The sequence below is a fragment of the Chaetodon trifascialis genome, chromosome 14 (assembly GCF_039877785.1).
Source record: "Chaetodon trifascialis isolate fChaTrf1 chromosome 14, fChaTrf1.hap1, whole genome shotgun sequence".
Classification (NCBI taxonomy): domain Eukaryota; kingdom Metazoa; phylum Chordata; class Actinopteri; order Chaetodontiformes; family Chaetodontidae; genus Chaetodon; species Chaetodon trifascialis.
Window position 1 is genome coordinate 9,440,504 of NC_092069.1, and position 18,504 is coordinate 9,459,007.

The following is an 18,504-nucleotide window of genomic DNA, read 5'->3' on the forward strand; positions in this document are numbered from 1 at the left end:
CTATGTCAGCATGGGTCAGGCTATCACACACATACAGTAGCTGTGCACAAATAGGCCACAGGCAATATAGAGTCATATAGCCGTGATGTGGCCTAAATAACTTCAAGTCCATAAATTCTTTATTTGAACTAGCATTTATATTTTTTTAGGTCATAATATATAATTATGTTATCACCTCATTAAGTCGATATTGCAAACATGCAAACGTTACCATTAATATTCACTCTTCCTCTAACTCTATTTTGGTCTCCACCAACTCCTGAGGGAAGCATCTGGTTCTTTAGTAGCTAAATTATCAGCTGTGTTCCCCCGCTGATGTTAGTCACTAGCTTTGTCAGTCTGACGCTTGGTGCTGGGCAGTGGATTTATCAGAAACCCTTCACTGTAAACAGCCGCTGCCTGCTGTGCCTGGAATCAATGTTGATGAGTGGCGAGAGGGAACCAAAACAGTAAAGTTTGAGGATGTAAAACCCAAACAGTGATCTAAAGAAATGAAATGTTCATTAGCACCAAGGAGAGCTGCAGAGCTGGGTGATAATTATCTGTGGGTTTATCACTATGAGCAACATCTTTCACATTACACTCATGTTCTTCCTTCCTTCCTTCCTTGCTAATCTAAAAATGTTGCTGCAGCTTGATCTGCAAATGTGCCATTAGACGTGATAGTCTGGTTTAAGGACGCCAAAACAATGAGATCTCACAGTACAAATTGTGTGGCCTTCAAATGTTACTTGTTCTTCATAGCATTTCTTTGGGACCACACTTGCCATGAGCGCAGCAGCTTCCTGTTCTTACTCCTTAACATGTTGGAAGTGATTTTTTTCCTCCCATCTGCCTTTCACTCCTTCCACCATCTGCCTTTCCCAGAAAATCTGTAAGGCTTTAGCTCTATTTTGCCGGAAAAACAGAGGCCTCATCAAAACAAGGGACTAAATCACCTGCTAATTCGGAACAGGTGCCACACAATGCAAAAGAAAGTATAACCTGCAGAAGCCACCATTTTTGTAAGCCGTGACCACGTTTATTTTGTCAAATCCCACCAATGTTTGAAGAGGCAATGTTTAATGCTAGCTACAGTTTGGGGATTTGCTCTCTGTGACTGCGATTGTAACTCCACATTTTTGTGGATATATGTTTCTCCATAATTTTGTATTCTTTGAAGCCACATTCTGCCATACGAACAGATACTAGAAGGATCACAGAGGCCTGTTATTATATTATATTACATACTGTCAAGCCTTATCAGCGATCCATTCAGTCATTCTGTGGTGGAAGAAACATGTCTTACAGGCAAATAACTGAAAAGCTGAAAACAAAAAGCAGTTGGAGGACAGGGGGCTCCGTATGCCAGATATGGATTGGGACATCAAACAGACTGCTGGTCTTCAGCAGAATCAAAGCTACAGTACATCATTTTTCAAGGTTATGCACTTGTACAAGTGCTGAAATAGTATTTTAATCCAAGGACATGATTTACAGTCTTCTGGGAATCATCTTTATTTTATCAATGTCTGCACTGTGAAACGTGGATCTGGACAGATTTTGGTTTATGATATTTACTGCAAATGTACCAGTTTTTTTTAGCAGGATTACAGCTTTAAAATGCAGAAAATTCTCCGTCCAATCTGATACATTAACAGTCAAGGAATTAGGGTTTTTTGGGTTTTTTTTTTCAGAAGCCTGTCAGAGAAGCTGAACTTTTTTTTTTCTTCTAAAGCAAAAAAACGTCCAGCATAACAATAGCCATTTTACCATGTGATTTTTCTGATATGACGAGCTTAAATAACTTACGAGGCAGACGTGTTTTCGTGTGCGCACCGGAGCCGTGGTAAGACTGCGCGCTGCCTGACACATAACTCTCCGACAGATCACTAGACCAGTTCCCCACTGCAGCAACAGACAACTGGACTGTAATTATTAAACAGAGAGGCAGAGAGGAACAGAGGCTGACGGGTAAAGGCAGACTGATAAATACACAAAGACAGAAGCAGGCTTGTGGACGGATAATAAGGTAGACAGACAGAGATAGTTACCAGAGCACCAGATGGATGGGCAACAAGACAGGTCGACAAATAGCAAGGCGGCCAGAATGACAGATTGGAAACACCTTAAACTAGGCACCGCTATACCAATGAAACTGAATTTCCAGGAATGTATTCAATTTGTGTGTCCTCTCAATGCCAAGACTAAAGGAATATGAAGAAATGTCACCCTCCTTACTCTATTTCTTCCTTTTTTCATTAATTTGATTGGCAGACTACACAGAGCGGATGGGAGTAAGGGTTTGTAGTTGCTGTGGCAACGGCCTGCTCTTTGTTAAAGGCTACATTCCTGGCATCTGATGTTTCTGCGCTGTGATCGATAAAAACCCCAGCCTGCAGGGACTGATGAACGGACTGAGGCTTCTGCCAGGCCGGCAGGACCGGGGAGAGAGTTAGGTGGAAGATGTGTGAACAGGAGGACGGAGAGATAAAACAGCGGTAGAGAGAAGAGGGAAAGAGGAGGGAAGTGGAGATGCGAGCAGTGCAGCTGCTGAGCAGGGCGGACGGGTGAGTGCTGTGGGAAAGAGGAGGAATGAGTATGTGTGTGCTCTCCGGCTCCTTCTGCCTCATCTCAGCTATTTTCTGAATGTCACTCACTTCACTATCAAAGTAAGGTATGTGTCTGTCTGTGTGCTCATCATCTGCTTACCTTGGCAGGAATTTTGCTTTGCTGTGATTGACAAGAGCTCTGCAAGCAGCAAAAGCTTTTTAAAGGCGCCTTTCATATTTCTAGCATTTTTTCTTTGCCTTTATGATATTGCATTCAAATTTCCGCTGCTCACAGATGTATCTTACCTTTTGCACACCTAATTGACAAAGATAGCCGTGAGCAGAATGCAGATACTAGTGGTAATGAGGCAATTACGGTCAGCCTCTCTCGCTACTTATCCATCAGTCAATTCAACAACCTGTGGCTGCTGGAAGGTGTTTTTCTGTCAAGGTCTGTGTCTTTCCATACTGTGAAGAGGCATGGCTCTCAGAACATAACGTTTTACAGCTGAGCTCTGCATCCTTCCCCTCATTACCCTGTCGTTATCTCCTCTTCCCGTAAAACAGGAGCAACATTTCCCTGAGTCAATGACCAAAACAGGAAACAGCATTCACAAATCAAATCAAGCAAGCAAACTGCAAAAACATTGAAAATTTCTACATATTCTAAAAAAAACATCCAACCTATGAGCACCAACTAATATGTCTGTCAAAGTAATTTTCATTTTATTTATTGTAAACTTGCAATTATCCTGTTATGTAAAGCAGAACATGCTGCCATACCACTGTGCTTTTTATCATCATGAGCTGTGACTGTGCTACAGAGACAATCACAGTGACTGCAGTGATGTTCCTCTGCCATACTGGATGGATCTAGCATACAAGTACTGTGCAAACATTAAACACTAAATGGGTCTATCATAAGATAAAACTGATTGCTCTTAAAAAGCTGCATCAAAAGTAAAACATATAGAATATAAAGAAGCAGTAGCTTGAAGTAACAAGCATTAAACAGAAACTAACAGCAATAATGTAATGAAGCAATCAAGCAAGTAGAAACTGCTGCCGATTATTAATTATGAAACGTCCTCTATATAAAATTCCATATGTTTAAACACAAGATGGTAGTGATAAATATAGAAACTCAGTGTATACAGTGTATAATGAAACAAAAAGCCAGTGAGATGACTCAGTATGTTAATTACTTATTACGCAGTCTTATATATTTGTTTCCATTCATCCCACTGGGGTTATGCAGGCCTGACAAACGCTGTTATAAACTCTGTGATTTTGCTTACAGAAGCAAACACAATTCCATTTCCTATTTAGTTTGCATTTTAGTTTGAACACTTGCCACATAGTCCATTCAACACCCACCCCCTCAGACACAGACACACATAAACACATCATTATCACTGTTGCACGACACAGCCACACACATGCAGCAACAACAAATCCACATGAGCGTTTAGCCTCGTTGCACTCTTAACGAGGGTCATTTCTTGCCATTGGGCTGAGATGTCTTCCATCCTCATGAAACATCCCCAGTTAGCCTGCAACCTTTTGTGCAAACATGGTGATGAACGTTCACATTTTTCTGCAGCTGATATATCTCTTGCTGTGTCTTGCCCTGCTGTGAGTTTAATTTCATTATATCCACCTTGCCAGGAAAAGGGACAGTTCATTAAGGGAGAAAAGACCTGGCAGTTTCAGGAGGCATAAAGTGTAAAAGGTTGAAAATGTAAAAAGGCGGGTGGCAAAGAGGTGAAAACAGTCTGAGTTAGGTTGAGTGTGGAGTATTCTAACACATTTCTTGTTCGTGTATTGTGTCTTGCAGGGCTTGTTCGTGATGGTGCTCTGTATGGACAAGAAGCTGTGCCATGACAGAGGGCAACGTGGGTAAAAGAGTCATGCGACACCCAGCCCTGCACCACTGCCACCTCTTCCTGGGCGGGGCCTTGCTGCTTCTCCTGGTCAGCCCGGCCCTGAGCTGCCCCGCCCGATGTGAGTGCTCTGCTCAAAGCAAGTCAGTTAGTTGCCACCGCAAGCGCCTGCCCACCATCCCCGAAGGCATCCCCATTGAGACCCGCGTCCTGGACCTCAGTAAGAACAAGCTACGCATTATCACGCCAGACAACTTCTCTTCATTCCAGCAGCTGGAGGACTTGGACCTTAGCGACAACCTCATCAGTGTGGTGGAGCCAGGCTCATTTCGTTCTCAGCTTGCTCTCCGCTCACTCAACTTTCGCAGCAACTTGCTTCAGCTGGTTCCTGCTGGTGTGCTGTCAGGCTTGACCAATCTCACCCGCCTTGATCTCAGCCACAACCGACTGGTGGTTCTCCTGGATCACGCTTTCCAAGATCTGCGCAGGTTGACATCCCTAGAGGTGGGTGACAACGAACTGGTTTTCATCTCTCAGCGGGCCTTTACAGGATTACTTGGACTCCAAAGTCTGACCCTGGAACGTTCCAATCTGACTGTGGTACCGACTGATGCTCTGGGACATCTGCACAGCCTTGTCGAACTGCGCATGCGCTACTTGAGCATTGGTTTTCTGAAGCCGTTCTCCTTTAAGAGGTTATCTCGTCTTCGCAGACTGGACATTGATTACTGGCCCTGGCTGGACACACTGCCTCCCCTCTCACTGCATGGCCTCAACCTCACAACATTGTTCATAACCAACACTAACCTGTCTGCCTTCCCCGGCGCAGCACTGCGCAACCTGCCCTACCTCACACATCTCAACTTGTCCTACTGCCGCATTCAGCACATCCATCAGGGAGAGCTGGGCCAACTCCCACACCTGCTGGAGCTGCGCCTCCAAGGGGCTCATCTGATCTCTATCGAGCCCTTTGCATTTGCAGGCCTCAAATCTTTGCAACTACTGGATGTGTCACAGAACCACCTGGACTCTCTGGAGAGGGGAGTGTTTGCCTCACCAGACAGCCTTCAGAAGCTCTGTCTGGGTGGTAACCCATTAGTGTGCGACTGCAGATTGCTTTGGCTCCTTAATAGCCACAAGCCCCCCTCTTTGCAGGTTCTGGATGACCAGCCTGAGTGCAGCGCACCTGAGCACCTCCTGGGGAAAACTCTCCGTGACCTCAAGGAGCCACTGGTCTCCAGGTACATGACCTGCACCAAGCCAAGGATTGGACCCAACACGACCCAGCTGCTGATGGCTGATGAGGGTCAGCCCGCACACCTGAGCTGCATGGCAGAGGGAGCACCTCGGCCCTCAGTGGTCTGGATTACACCTCACAGACGCTACATCACAGCCAAGAGTAGTGGCAGGGTGGAAGTTCAACCGGATGGTACCCTGGAGATCAAGACAGCAGAGCTGCATGACAGCGGGGTGTACTTGTGTATTGCCAGTAACCCTGCTGGCAATGCTAGTCTGTCAGCCTCTTTAGCTGTGAAGAGCCTGGGCATTGGGGACAGATCTCACTATATCAACAGGAGCTCAAATAATCTGACAGACTCTAATAGCACTTGGGGAAATGGGACAGTACTGTACAATATGACAGTCCCCATAGACATTAAGACCATCATTATATCTACAGCCATGGGCTGCCTGTCCTTCCTAGGTGTGGTCATCTTCTGCTTCCTTCTTCTGTTCGCCTGGAGCCGAGGGAAAGGACGCCATAAGAGCAACTTTGATATTGAGTATGTCCCTCGCAAATCCAACGGAGCAGCAGCAGAGGTGTCAGAAACAAGCGGCCCAAGACGGGTCAACATGAAAATGATCTGAACATGATGCAGATTGACATACAATAGCAGTCAAACAAAACAAACAAAATGTCCACATATCAGATGAAAAAAAGTTTTTTTCTATGACACAGTGGATTTGTGACTAACGAAAGTGATGTATCAATATAGTGGGTGTCAATATGACAGTGATCTAGTGATAAAGTGGGCATGTGAATATAAAAGTGAAACCGTGGACGTGTTTATATGAAATAATGTTCTCATACAGTACATTGAATATTATACTATAACCAACATATCAATATGGGAGTGATATAGTGCTGCACTAGGCATGTGTTTCAGTGGTGATGTGATGAGTAATGATGTTGTCAACTCACCGTGACATCAAGGTGACGGAGGGAGCCGCTGGGAGTGACAGGGGACATCTTCGTTTGGCAGTAGAGCTATCATCGCTGCAACATGTCAGGACTAAATCATCTAATACCCATATTAGCTGCAGTATGAAAGGTGTGTTTGTGTGTGTGCGCGTGTGTGTATGTGTGAGTGCATCAGTGTGCGCATGTTGCATTTGTGCGTTTCTTTGTGCATGTGCACGCATTGCCTTCCTTGTTGGACAGAACAATTACAAGGGAACGATGGGGTCCAAAGCATTTTTCCAAGCCTCGTTGGGTCATTGTAACAAGAGTATTGTCACTGTTGAGTGAAACAGAGCAGTATCTATGTTTGTATGCAAAATCACAGTTACTATATTAAAGAGAAATGCTGCATACATTTTTCAAGTAGGTCACTGTCCCCCTTGAAATTGCTTCAACAGTAGATGGGGAATTTTCTAAATTCAAGGAAATTTTAATCACACAGTAGTTACAACGTGAAGTCAGAGCTTTGTCGTGACCATAAGCTCACTTTCCAGCAACACAAGACACTTCTCCTGAGAAATAGCAGCGGTCAGTGGTGTTATTACTCTGGAAAAGCTTTTAGCTCTAGAAATGGCATGTTAAACCCATTTTATAACATAATACATCATGGGCAGGTTTTCCTGCCAGACAAATCCCCTGATATGAAATAAAAGAGTCGGTGGCCAGGCACAATGGCAAAGATTTACTAGCCTGTGCCCTCTTTGGGGCGAGACAAAGTTGAGCTTCACAGATTTATGGCTTGAATTTCCCCCTCTCTCATTTTTCTCTGATCGCACCACTTCAAGCTAGCCTGTTCGGATCCTTCCCTGGGGCCCTGGGTATTTAATAGATGGGAATTTGAAAGTTGTAGTGGAATCTTGCATTGTTCAGGGTTTTTTTGTTTGTTTGGGGTTATTTTTTGTTTTTTTTGTTTTTTGTTGAAGTGTTTTAAATGTTTAGAAAAAAAACAGTAATACAATTAAGGGCAATTCTTTGTAACGCAGGGGCGTGGGTGTTAACTTGTGTGATCCTGTTGTGATAAAAATGTTCAAGGTTGTAAAATTGTTTTCATATGACAAATTTATGGGTATATTTTCAAAAGGAAATAAATCTTAATCATACCCCTAAAATTGGAGTTCCGGTAGTTTAAATTTCATTTCCTGATGTTTCAGTGATGTTAATGTTTTAATTCCCTTCCTCTGAATTCTTTTGTCTAAATTGTGACCATATAATTTTTAAAAATGATGCTATAACTATTTTTCTGTCACTCAGTGTTGTATTAATACAGTCATGACTCTATTCAACTTTTTTTGCTCTTCATGTCATAAAGTAAACATTGTGTTGTAACTACTGAACATTTATGGGATCTTTACTCATGTGGCCAGTCTGATATTACAGAGGTAATGTGATTTGTATAGTACTGTGTATTGCAATTTACTAGATATTTTGACAGCTCACTCTTTGACCAGAAGTTGTCCACCAGTTCCCAGCCACAGGTGTTAATGTATGAGTCAAGCTTCAGCACTTTATTCATTTCACACTCACATCAGAAACAGTGTACCCAGTGTGGCAGATAGCATACTGTGGCACAACAGTAGAACAGTGGCTGTTTGGCATATTGGCTAATGGCTTCAAAGTAGCTGCTGATGTTTATGCTGCAGACCAAGATCAAATTACTGAATAACTGTTTTTTTTTTTGTTTTTGTTTTTTTGGTTTTTTTTTTTAGCCACAGTAGTGGCTCTAAGGATAGCAAGTGGATGTGAGTGAAACACTACCACAAGATTGACGTCATTAGTTTTTAGTGAACTGTCTCTACAACCATTGGATGGATCGCCATGAAATTACATACAGACATTACAATTACAATTTGTCATTTGGCAGACGCTTTTATCCAAAGCAATGTACATATGAGATTTTCATACATTACAAGCAAGGTTCTGGACAGGAGAGAACAACAAGAGTAAGTGCCCTAACGCAAATTTCTGCTCCAGTTGGACATAGGTGCTGCGAGGCAGTGCTAGAAAGTAATGCATAGAGTGCATAGAGCGAATAGAGAGGGGTTTATTTGTTTTTGTTTTGTTTTGTTTTGTTTTGTTTTGTTTTGTTTTGGTTTAAGAAAGAAGGTGTTCAGTAAAGAGTTTGTAGTAGAGTCCCCCTCACATTGAATGACAACAACTTCGGTGGTCTCTTAACTGTTTAAAGTGTATTAAAATCTTTGTTTTATGACCAAATGTTTGCAAAAATAATAACATTCTCATTAGTCTCAACTGTACTTTGTTTTTAGTGCTAATTAGCAAATGTTAACATGACAACATACTAATAGAGGGGAGAACATAGAAATATTACACCTCCTAAACATCAGTGAGACTTCCTGTCTTCAGCCCCAAACTTTCCTGTTTGTTTTCCACGCACCTGGAGTTTCTGTCCTCTGGTTTGTACTTCTTCTCACACAGTAACAGAGTCATGGCAGTGCTGACAAGTTCTTGATTGCGTATTCATATTCAAGATTCTAGAAGTTGCACACTCTGGGTTCTGATTGTGCACCTTACATCTATGTGGTCCAAATGGGAATAGGAAACCTGCAACTCCAAGCTTTTTGCTGTTCACACTAATCAGAAAACATCAAAACTGGGACACATGAAGGAAAAACATCAGAATTGGGACACTTTGAGCTGCGGCAAGTATGTAGCCTAAATAGCCTGTAAGCAAGTGAAACATACCACATTAAATGACCTGACACCTCGTGAAGGAGAAAACCTGCATGACCTGCCTGTCGTCATATCAGTATATTCTCATCTTGGCCAAATGCTTTTCTGAAGAGTTCTTCACAGCTGCTTTCTCTGCTGCCTCACCTAACAATCAGATAAAAGGAAATGCTAATTTGGCATCCTGCTGTAACAGAAAGTGTTTTTTTCAGACAGCACTTGATGCTATCATGCTAATGGTAAAAAGACTTTCCCTCTTTTGTGTGGAAGCTCACAGGGAATATTCAGGCTGCTGTTGTGGCATTATGAGGACAAGATCAAAGTCTCTCCAATAGGTTTTTGTTATTTTCATTGCAGCTTTTCTTTTACTGTGCTGCAAACAATGCAGAGGTAATGCAATGAATCCATTACTGTCAGGTTTCCTCGCATGATATCTCTCCTGGTTGGATGATCTCTGAATCAGTTCTTTATTCGAGCTCATACAAGCGTTAACAGTGTGTAATTTATATTAGAATGTGGAAGATTATCCTGCCGAGTGATCTGGCAAAGAAACACTTAGTTGCTGGCTTCATTTTACACCCATGATTAAAACCCGAACCTTCCTGTAGTGAATGTATGACGTCAGTTCTTTATGTGACTTGGGTGTGTTTGGTGGCAATCCAGTAGAGGTGTTCATGCTCGGGGCCTAAATGAATATTTTCACTCATCACAAAGGATTTTCATAAAGAATCTGTTACAAAGTAGCAGTTTCATCAAAGAGCATGAATCAAAGTGAACCAGGCTCTGTGAGCTTAGCTGGGTGTTAGAGTTTAGCTTGGTTGTTCTTCACGCGACACATCCAGGTTTGAAATTCAGATTTGAAAAAATGACACCCATGAATGTTTTGATTTCCAAACTTTAACTCTGATTGTTGTCAATAAAACCTCATATTTTATTTTAGGGTCAGCTAATTCACCACCAAGCTTCTTGCAACTCATCACCAATCGTATCCTTATTGTATCCTTGTAACCAAAATTAATAAGACTGACCTTTTTCCAATGTGTTACCAATCATTATCACCTCTACATTTCACTGTCTGGTTGCTGCTGACATTGTGCTGCTTTGATGCATGCTTCAAAGTTACCTGAATCGATAGAAAATATTGGAGTTTGCCGCAGTGGTTCTCCCCAGTGCTCTGGGCTTCACTGATAATATACAGACGATAATGAAAGGTCAGTCGCTAACCGAGCTGACCTGCAGAGAAGGCAGGTCCATGCCACACAGGACCCCAGAAGGCTCTCATTAAGGGCCTGTAACGGTGTAATGTTATAGCCTGTTGGTTTTGATGTTGCTGGTGTTGGACTTGTGTAATAGAAGCTGCTGCTCTGTTGCCACCTTTTTGAGCCAATTCTCCTCTGACCATCCATCAACAAAGGAGTACAGCCTCCTTACTGTACATCATTTACAGTCCATTGCTGCAGATGCATTGGTTACATTAATCACTCTTCTCATCGCTCTTGATAAAAACTAGGCCTACACAAGATTAAATACTTGTTACTGACCACTTCAACTAAGAAATAAACAACAAGGGTGTTTTAAAAAATACTCCGCTGATAGTTTTCAATGAAATATGTTCGAAAATGGCCCATATTCAGGTCAGAAGTAATCATGCACTTAGTGGTGTAAAAACTTTGACAAGAAAAGCAGATGGAGCCCCAGATTCTGTGTTTACGGCTCCTAAAGTTGCAGCTTGGCATCTTTTAAAGTGCTGGGAATTTCCTCATGAGGCTTCAACAGATATATCTGTGCAGCAGTAAATAATAGAAGGAAGCATGTATCTGATGATTTTAGACCATAAAGACATTCATGAGGCTTTTAGAGAAGTCAGAGTGTTACGATTGGACAACAACAGCTGGAACACTGTTTATAGATGAGCTACTTGAAGAATACACATATACAAGAATAAACATGTTTATTTTAATACACCGCTTTTAAATATCATTTTACACCAAAATTTAGGGAAATGTGTTCATTTTATAACAGAGAAGTGTGGCAAACAAGGCCCATACACCAGGCCATGTGGCTCTCTCAGGATCTTGGAGGCATCATTTATCAGCATACGTTGTTCATGTTCATTTTTAACCAACAACCTCAAGATGAAATTAATGTAAGCTTAAATTTGCAATCATCTAAATGTTAGACAGCAGAAGATAAATGCTGTTGAAGAAATCCCTTTATTTGTCACAGCACACAGAGAGTTACAGGGAACTGCACACGCCATGCAAGTGAAATTCTTTCTCCGCTTTTAACCCATCCTGGAATGTCGTTCCTCCACGGCAGAAATACTGTACATCCAAAAAGTAACTTATACCCCCAAAAACAACCTGCAGGGGTGAAACAATCGTGCTCCTTTTCCACGAGCAGAGAATCGTAGTCAGCATGTGCACAGTAACTGTCATCACTCCAGCTTGTTTCTGATTGGAGGACTTGAGTGTGTTACATTTGCCCTCAGCCTCTCCTACCGTCTGTACAGACATTAGCTATAAGTGAGCTTGCAACGTATGCATCATTTATGCATTGTGGAATGTGTTTTTGTGTGCTTCCACCTGTTTCCTCGAGTTTCTCTACCTTTATGAAGAGGAGTCATCTGCTATCTTTCATCTTTTCAATGGAGCGAAAGGTTGAGTGGCAATTAAGTCGCATTCTTCATTTACATCGTGATTTTTTATTTTTATTTTTTTTTTTTTTGTGATATTTCAGCTCCTTTAAGGTTCTCAGCATTTTGAATTGAAAAAGCTCATAAAATCAGGTGGGTGAAAACATGCTTTGTGACATTGGCGGAGCCATTTTCTTTTCTGTGGAAATGTTATAATACCTCGAGTGAATGAATTTTATTCTCGTTTGTCAGTGACGGTGAAACCGCACCATCAGCTGCCCATTTAAATGTGCTCTGGTCAAAGTTGAGCACCACTCATCTCATCTCTGTGGAACTGCCCCATTAAAACACAGCTTGTGGCAAGTGTCAGTGAGAGGAGCAGTGTGAAAGATGAGAGCAATAACAGAAAAGAAGCACATCACATTGCATCAGTAGCCAACCCCCGGGGTGTGGATTGAACTGATCCATCCTGCAAACCTCTGGGGGTAGAAAAGGTTCAGTGTGACGTCATTTTACAGACTTCTCCCCTGTGTTGTATTAGCCTGGACCAGGAGCTTATGAAGACATCCTCCCTGCAGAGTGTTACATGTATATTGAAAATTGCGGCTGAGTGCCTGGAGGCATGCAGTGTGATTTGTGCTATGGCCACGGAGTATTACGGTCATATTAGAGATGTCCTCTGGGTTTCACTTGCAACATGTGTGAACAGTAGCCCTGCGGGCAGCTAAGTGCTCGAGCTGCCTTATACTCATCAGCACTGTGGTGTTGCTCTTAAAAAAACCCCCAGAGCTCTAACTTTATTTTGAAGGATAAAGGATGGGGAGAAAAATGTCATTTACATATCAGTGCATCTTATCCTTCTTTACTGTTGCGCTGCAGTCGGCCAGCAAGTGAGATGAATGATTATAAATGATTAATTTGTGAGTTATGACTCCCTGCCCTGTTTCCTCCCGCAGATACTAAATCACAGAGGAAGAAAAGCAAAGCTAGGTGCTGATTAATTCAAACATTAATTCTCCGTACAACAAGCCTCGCAGTCAGCTTTAAATAGGACCATTGTTCAACTGAATTCGCTCTCACTAGACACAGTCATCTTTTCCTGGCAGTGAGTCACCAATTAATTTGGTGCATTCTGGAGGGCTGGCCAATGGCAGTTAGTTTTACACCAATCACATGTATTACAAGCCCATTTAAACATGAAGATGTGACCTATTTGCAGCTTTCTTGAACTTTATATTGGACACCTACAACACATATGACATGTGATAACTGCTTTTTAATAATAAACATAAGAATGATAAAAACTCCTTTACAATGGCTACACATATCTTGTTCTAATTGCACACATCGGCCCAACAATCCATCCTCCATTTAGTGCTGGTCACATGTCAGCAGGCAGTCAAAGTGATGAGGCAGAAGTCAGCGCCTTTACTGGATGAAGAGGTCAAAGCCATGCTTAGAGGGTCAGGAGAGCTAATTAGGCAGAATGAATGATGGGGACCTGAGGGGGTAAATGCAATTACCAACAGAATGAAAGGCATTAGTAGAGGAGATAAACCCATGAGATATCCACTGATGAAAGTTTAATTTTTTTACTTTAAGCCCTGAAATACCTGAAGTTAAAATCAAATATATGCAGCGCTGTTAGGTGGGTAGAGCTTTGAGATAGCAGGCAGCTCGCTGCACAAACAGCTTTTGGCTCATTACCACACAGCACACACTCTGATGATCGTTAGAACATCACAGTCAGTTGCAGGGATGAATATACCTCCCTTCTGTCAGGGAATTTATGGACAATGTGATAACTAAGATGACTATGTAAAAATTTGCCTGCTTGCTGAATTAAATGATGAGCTTAAAAGCTGAAGTTTATCGGGGCAACAAGGATCACCTGCTCCTAAATATATACATCCCTGTCTCAGCAGGTGCTGCGAGATGAGTTGGACTGAGCCTGCAGACAGCAGACTGTCACTTCAAGCACGTCTGGAGACAGGAGCAGCCTGAATAATCATTATAGCCTGTTCAGCTCTTTCCCAAAAAGGGAGCAATAAGCAGAAGAACTACCGATGCTGCATGTTTCATATTGTCTGTGTGATTGTTTGATCCAGGATGAAAGACGTATGGGAAACCCAGAAGGCTGTCTCCGCTTGGCTTCCTTCCAAAGGCTGTCACTGCTTGGAATCGACTGGGAGTTCCTTAATGTCTTAGCGGTATAGGAAAGGTGTCTAGAGGAATTTAAACCTGCAAAAGTAAGACATGAGTTGACACTTAACTGTGTCTGAAGGCACAGTGGTAAGAGGAGCAAGAGGGCATAAATGAACCCCGAAGGAAAAATCTCAACGCATGAAACAGCTTTTGTTCACCAAGTACATTTGTTAATAGAAGTGAGTCAGCTTAATGACTTTGTCATGTAAATCTCACTAATAATAAAAGAATACAGAATGACAAAACTTGAATGAAAACCAAGTCTTTCCCAGACAAGAGTGCAGATCCTGGAAGATTCTGCAAAGCCCCAGCATATGTCCAATGACAGCAACCAATGCCAATAGTCTTAAAATTCTTAGCACAATGCCTGCATGTTGCAACTAATAAACAGTGGAGAACATTAAGTTAAGCTTAGGCTAATGAATCAGTTGGTTAATGTTGGGGAAATATCGGGGTTCAGATTAATAAAAAGGCAAATGTGACTCTATTGTCTCACCTATGAAAGTTAGATGTACTTCGTCCTATCCACCAACCCAAACTTTCTACCTTGGAACTTTAAAACGCTCTCTACTCTGTGCATTGATACTGTACATTACTTAGCATTTGGGTTGATGAAAACCGATACATGAAATAGGGCTACATGGTGCTGTTCTGCCGGGAAAAGGAAAGCTTCATAAGCAATAGAAAAAAAGCACAATATTGAATGAATTCTGTGCTCCACTGCTCAGGTCTGAGTTCTGAGTGAAGCAGCCCCACCGAGTGCCACTGGCACTTAGACATAGGGAATTGAAAAACAGGTTCAAAGGGATTGTGGAAGCTTTGGTTTCGACCCAAGAAAACCTGCAAGGGACAAAGTTAACACCCTCAGAAAAACAACAGGCCTCGAGTAGAGGCGGTATATAGCAGGCGGGATGTGGCAAGGTGTGTTATGACAAGTGTGTTGAAACAGATTCTGGAGACAGTGGACGGACCGAAAACTTGGAGAGAGGAGCTTTGTTGTAAAGCTCTGTGTGTCATGGGAAGACACCAATTGGTGCCCTGATATGCAGTTGTACACTGAGCTACTACATGGCTTTTGAGTTTTTTGTAATCCAGTTTACAATTGAGTCTGTGCTGAGTTTGTGCAGGTTCTATTCACATTTCAACTGATACCGAAACCAGTACCCAATGGTACCCTTTTTTTTGGTACTTTACTGTTTCTGTAATCAAAAAATGAATTTCAGTAGTAAAAAATACGTCCAAACTTCTCAAATTCAACATTGTTATTTATTTAGACATTTCCACAAACCACATAAAACAAAAGGCCTCTGCACCTCCCTCTCACCTCCCAATGCAACGACTGTTGGCTAACACTAGTAAAAATGCTAAGCTAATGTCCACCACAATGTTAAAGTGATAGATGTCTCTCCTCCTGCTTAATTCCAGTACCTGAAGAAGTCTCTGAAGTGGTCACTCAGTTGGATCATCCGTGAAAGGTTTAACTGCTTTGGCGATGGCTGTAGGTGTGGCCAATGTTAGCTGCAGCTGCTGCAGAGGGGAAAAGATGCCAGTATTCTAAAACTACACAGTTAATTTCATTTAGTGATGAAATAGCATATGGAAATTGTAAAAAAAAAACAACAAAAAAAAAAACATCTCCCATTGTTGGTTCAGCTGGTTGTTGCATACTTTCCAGTGCTTTGCATTGTGGGACACAGTTGGCAAGCTAGAGCGGTCTAACGCAGTGGTTTTCAAAGTGGGGGCCGGGGCCCCCTGGGGGGCTGCTAGGGGGGGGCCTCAGAAAATTGGAGGGAAGTTAATAAAAAAGCAAAACATGTTAGTTAATAATATTCTTATGCTAAACAAATGTAATAATTATTGAATAGTGAACACACACACAACTGAGAGAGGTTTGATTTCTTTTGTTCTGTTCTTGTCTGTCAAGTTTGTTGAAAAGTTCATTATTCAGTGGGAATATAATACAGTGTTGGAAACATGTTTGTTAATGTTCTTATGCTAAACAAATGTAATAATTATTGAATAGTGAATAAAAGTAAGTAAGCTACATATTTTGTAGTATTGTCGGTGGGTTTGCAAAGGGGGTCCCCAGCCAGAAGCTAATGCTGTTTGGGGGGCCATGGCATGGGAAAGTTTGGGAACCCCTAGTCTAATGCATACTGAAGATTTTAGTACAACATGCTGGTATTTTTGGTATACTGCAGATTTTGTTTTTGTTGGTACACTGCATACTACACGCTGCTTTTTAGCCAAATCAGTACGCACTGCTAGTAAAGTGGGTGGTTTTAAACAAAGCCATGGTCTTGCTCTCTCTCTTTCTCTCTATACTCAATGTTACTCTCACATTTATGCACTCTCAGGTTCTAAAATTTGGCACCAATTGATTTAAGGTTAATTAGCTCTCAGTTATACTGCCATAAAAGTATTGAGTACAGCACCCAATCCTATCAGCGAGCGAAGGCGGCTTTGAAATCTGCTGAAAAGAGCATGTGCACAGCCTTTTCATCAAGCATCATCACATTCAGCAAGGTAGAATAAGCAGATCTGAGCCACAGATAGTCAACTCAGCATACAAATGCATATTTTCATATAAGGGTGACTGCAAAACATCAGTGTGAGATCACAGCTTACAGCATGGCAAATAAAGCATGATGAACACATGTGAGGCATGAAATTCCTACACAAACACAGACAGTAGGTCTAGACTGGACAATAACCAGTGTCTTTGAGTCAGAATTGCACGGTTCATGACATCTGCCACAAGAGCACTTATCAAAAGACATAATAGCAGCCCAGACCAAAAGACAGGCAGGCACATGTGACATTAAGGAAGCCCATAAAGATTACTCTCTTTCCTCTCTCAGAGTGTGTGAATGCATTTCAAGTGAAAATTTATCAAACCAGCAGTGATGCATCAAAAATCAAAGAAGGTCAGAGGTGCACTGTTGGCATAGCTCATCATCCTGATGAAAGCTTGTTCAAGGTGAAATGTGTCACTAAGTGTTAACTATTCACATTGTCAGGACAGAATAAAGGCTTTGAAATTTTGCTATCAAAACCTGCCTGGAATGGTCTCAGGCTTTTAATGTATTCTGGCAGTCTTCATTTAGAGAAGCAGTTATTGATTTCTTTTTGCTCAGAACATTCCTGGTGCTGGCAAAATCCTTCCTAAAACCTCAGGTAATTTGTATTGATTCAGTCCAAAGTTTGGGGAGTTCTGGCAGATTTTAGTGAAACAGAAAAGGGGTGTTGATTTTATTATATGGAGTTATTATATTCCTGAAAATATGGGTAATTTGGCAACCTGGGAAAACTTAACAGTCTTTATGTCATTTACACTGAGATTCCTAATTCTGTGTGTTTGTATTCTAATATTTCTATTCTAATACTTGTGTATGTGCTTTCATTATTTACACCTTTACTGACTCCATGCTTTAATGCATTACATGTCCATTAACACAAACAGACACTTCAACGGCTTTTTATTTTTTTCCATTTATTTCTTTCCTCAGCTGAAAAGTCATTTTGATGCTTATGCTTGAACACTTCAAACCTGTGAAAAGAAAAAACTTTCACTTGGACTGATACTTCAGCATTGCTTCTGCAATTAATTGACGCCTCAACATAATTTAATTCTGACACTTAGGAGTTGTTTGGTTTTTTTGGGTTTTTTTTTTTTTCTCGACTGCAATTTCCATCAGTGAGATCCTTTTTTTTTAGCTTGTCTGATCAGGTTTTGGGTGTTGTGGTAGATTTTGTTTAATGTTAATGTCATGAAACATGTGACAGCTTGATGTTAGATACCTGCTCATGCTTAAAATTTAGCAACCATATTCTTTATATCATATACACAGAGTTCTAAGCTTTATATTCCAGTTATTGTAATCTGCTGAGCAATATGCACCCTTTGAGATCTACTGGTACTCTGGCTACAGCCAGTACATAAATTCCCATTATCCTTGTGTTCTTGATCATCCTAACACATCGTGATGAGTCTTTGAGATGTTCTGTGCAGCAGCTTGCACTGTTAGTCTGCTTAGCTGTCTCTTCCAAAGAACTGTTTTTTCACTCGTTATACTGATTGGCCCATGGCAGCGAGCCACAGTGCAGCTGGGCGAGAGAAAATGAGGTTCTTTGAAGTTCCCTATTTTGAATGGCAACACAGATCGTTGTTGTTGTGCCGTGTTTCAAACCTGGAGCCTGCTTTGAAATCATACAAAGGGATCGGGCTTATTATGGTCTCGTAGCCTGTCCATACTTTGGCCTTTTTTAAAAATGAGGAGTAATTGGAATTGGCAGAATCAGCCTTTCCTGAGCGTGAGCACAAGC

General features: G+C 41.7%; 1 protein-coding gene across 2 annotated transcripts in view; it reads left to right on the forward strand.

Annotated features, from left to right (window-relative positions):
* Positions 1 to 7,985, forward strand: part of lingo2b (leucine rich repeat and Ig domain containing 2b) — a 31,207-nt gene extending 23,222 nt beyond the window's left edge. Inside the window, exons 2-3 of one of the 2 annotated variants that reach the window (XM_070979768.1) lie at positions 2,257 to 2,549; positions 4,369 to 7,979. In XM_070979768.1, the coding sequence (XP_070835869.1) occupies positions 4,412 to 6,280 (1,869 nt within the window). In that variant the 5' untranslated portion in view covers positions 2,257 to 2,549; positions 4,369 to 4,411 and the 3' untranslated portion in view covers positions 6,281 to 7,979. Of the gene's footprint in view, positions 1 to 2,256; positions 2,550 to 4,368 lie in introns of both variants that reach the window. The other variant, XM_070979767.1, reaches the window with a different exon arrangement.
* Positions 7,986 to 18,504: the final 10,519 nt, after the last annotated feature.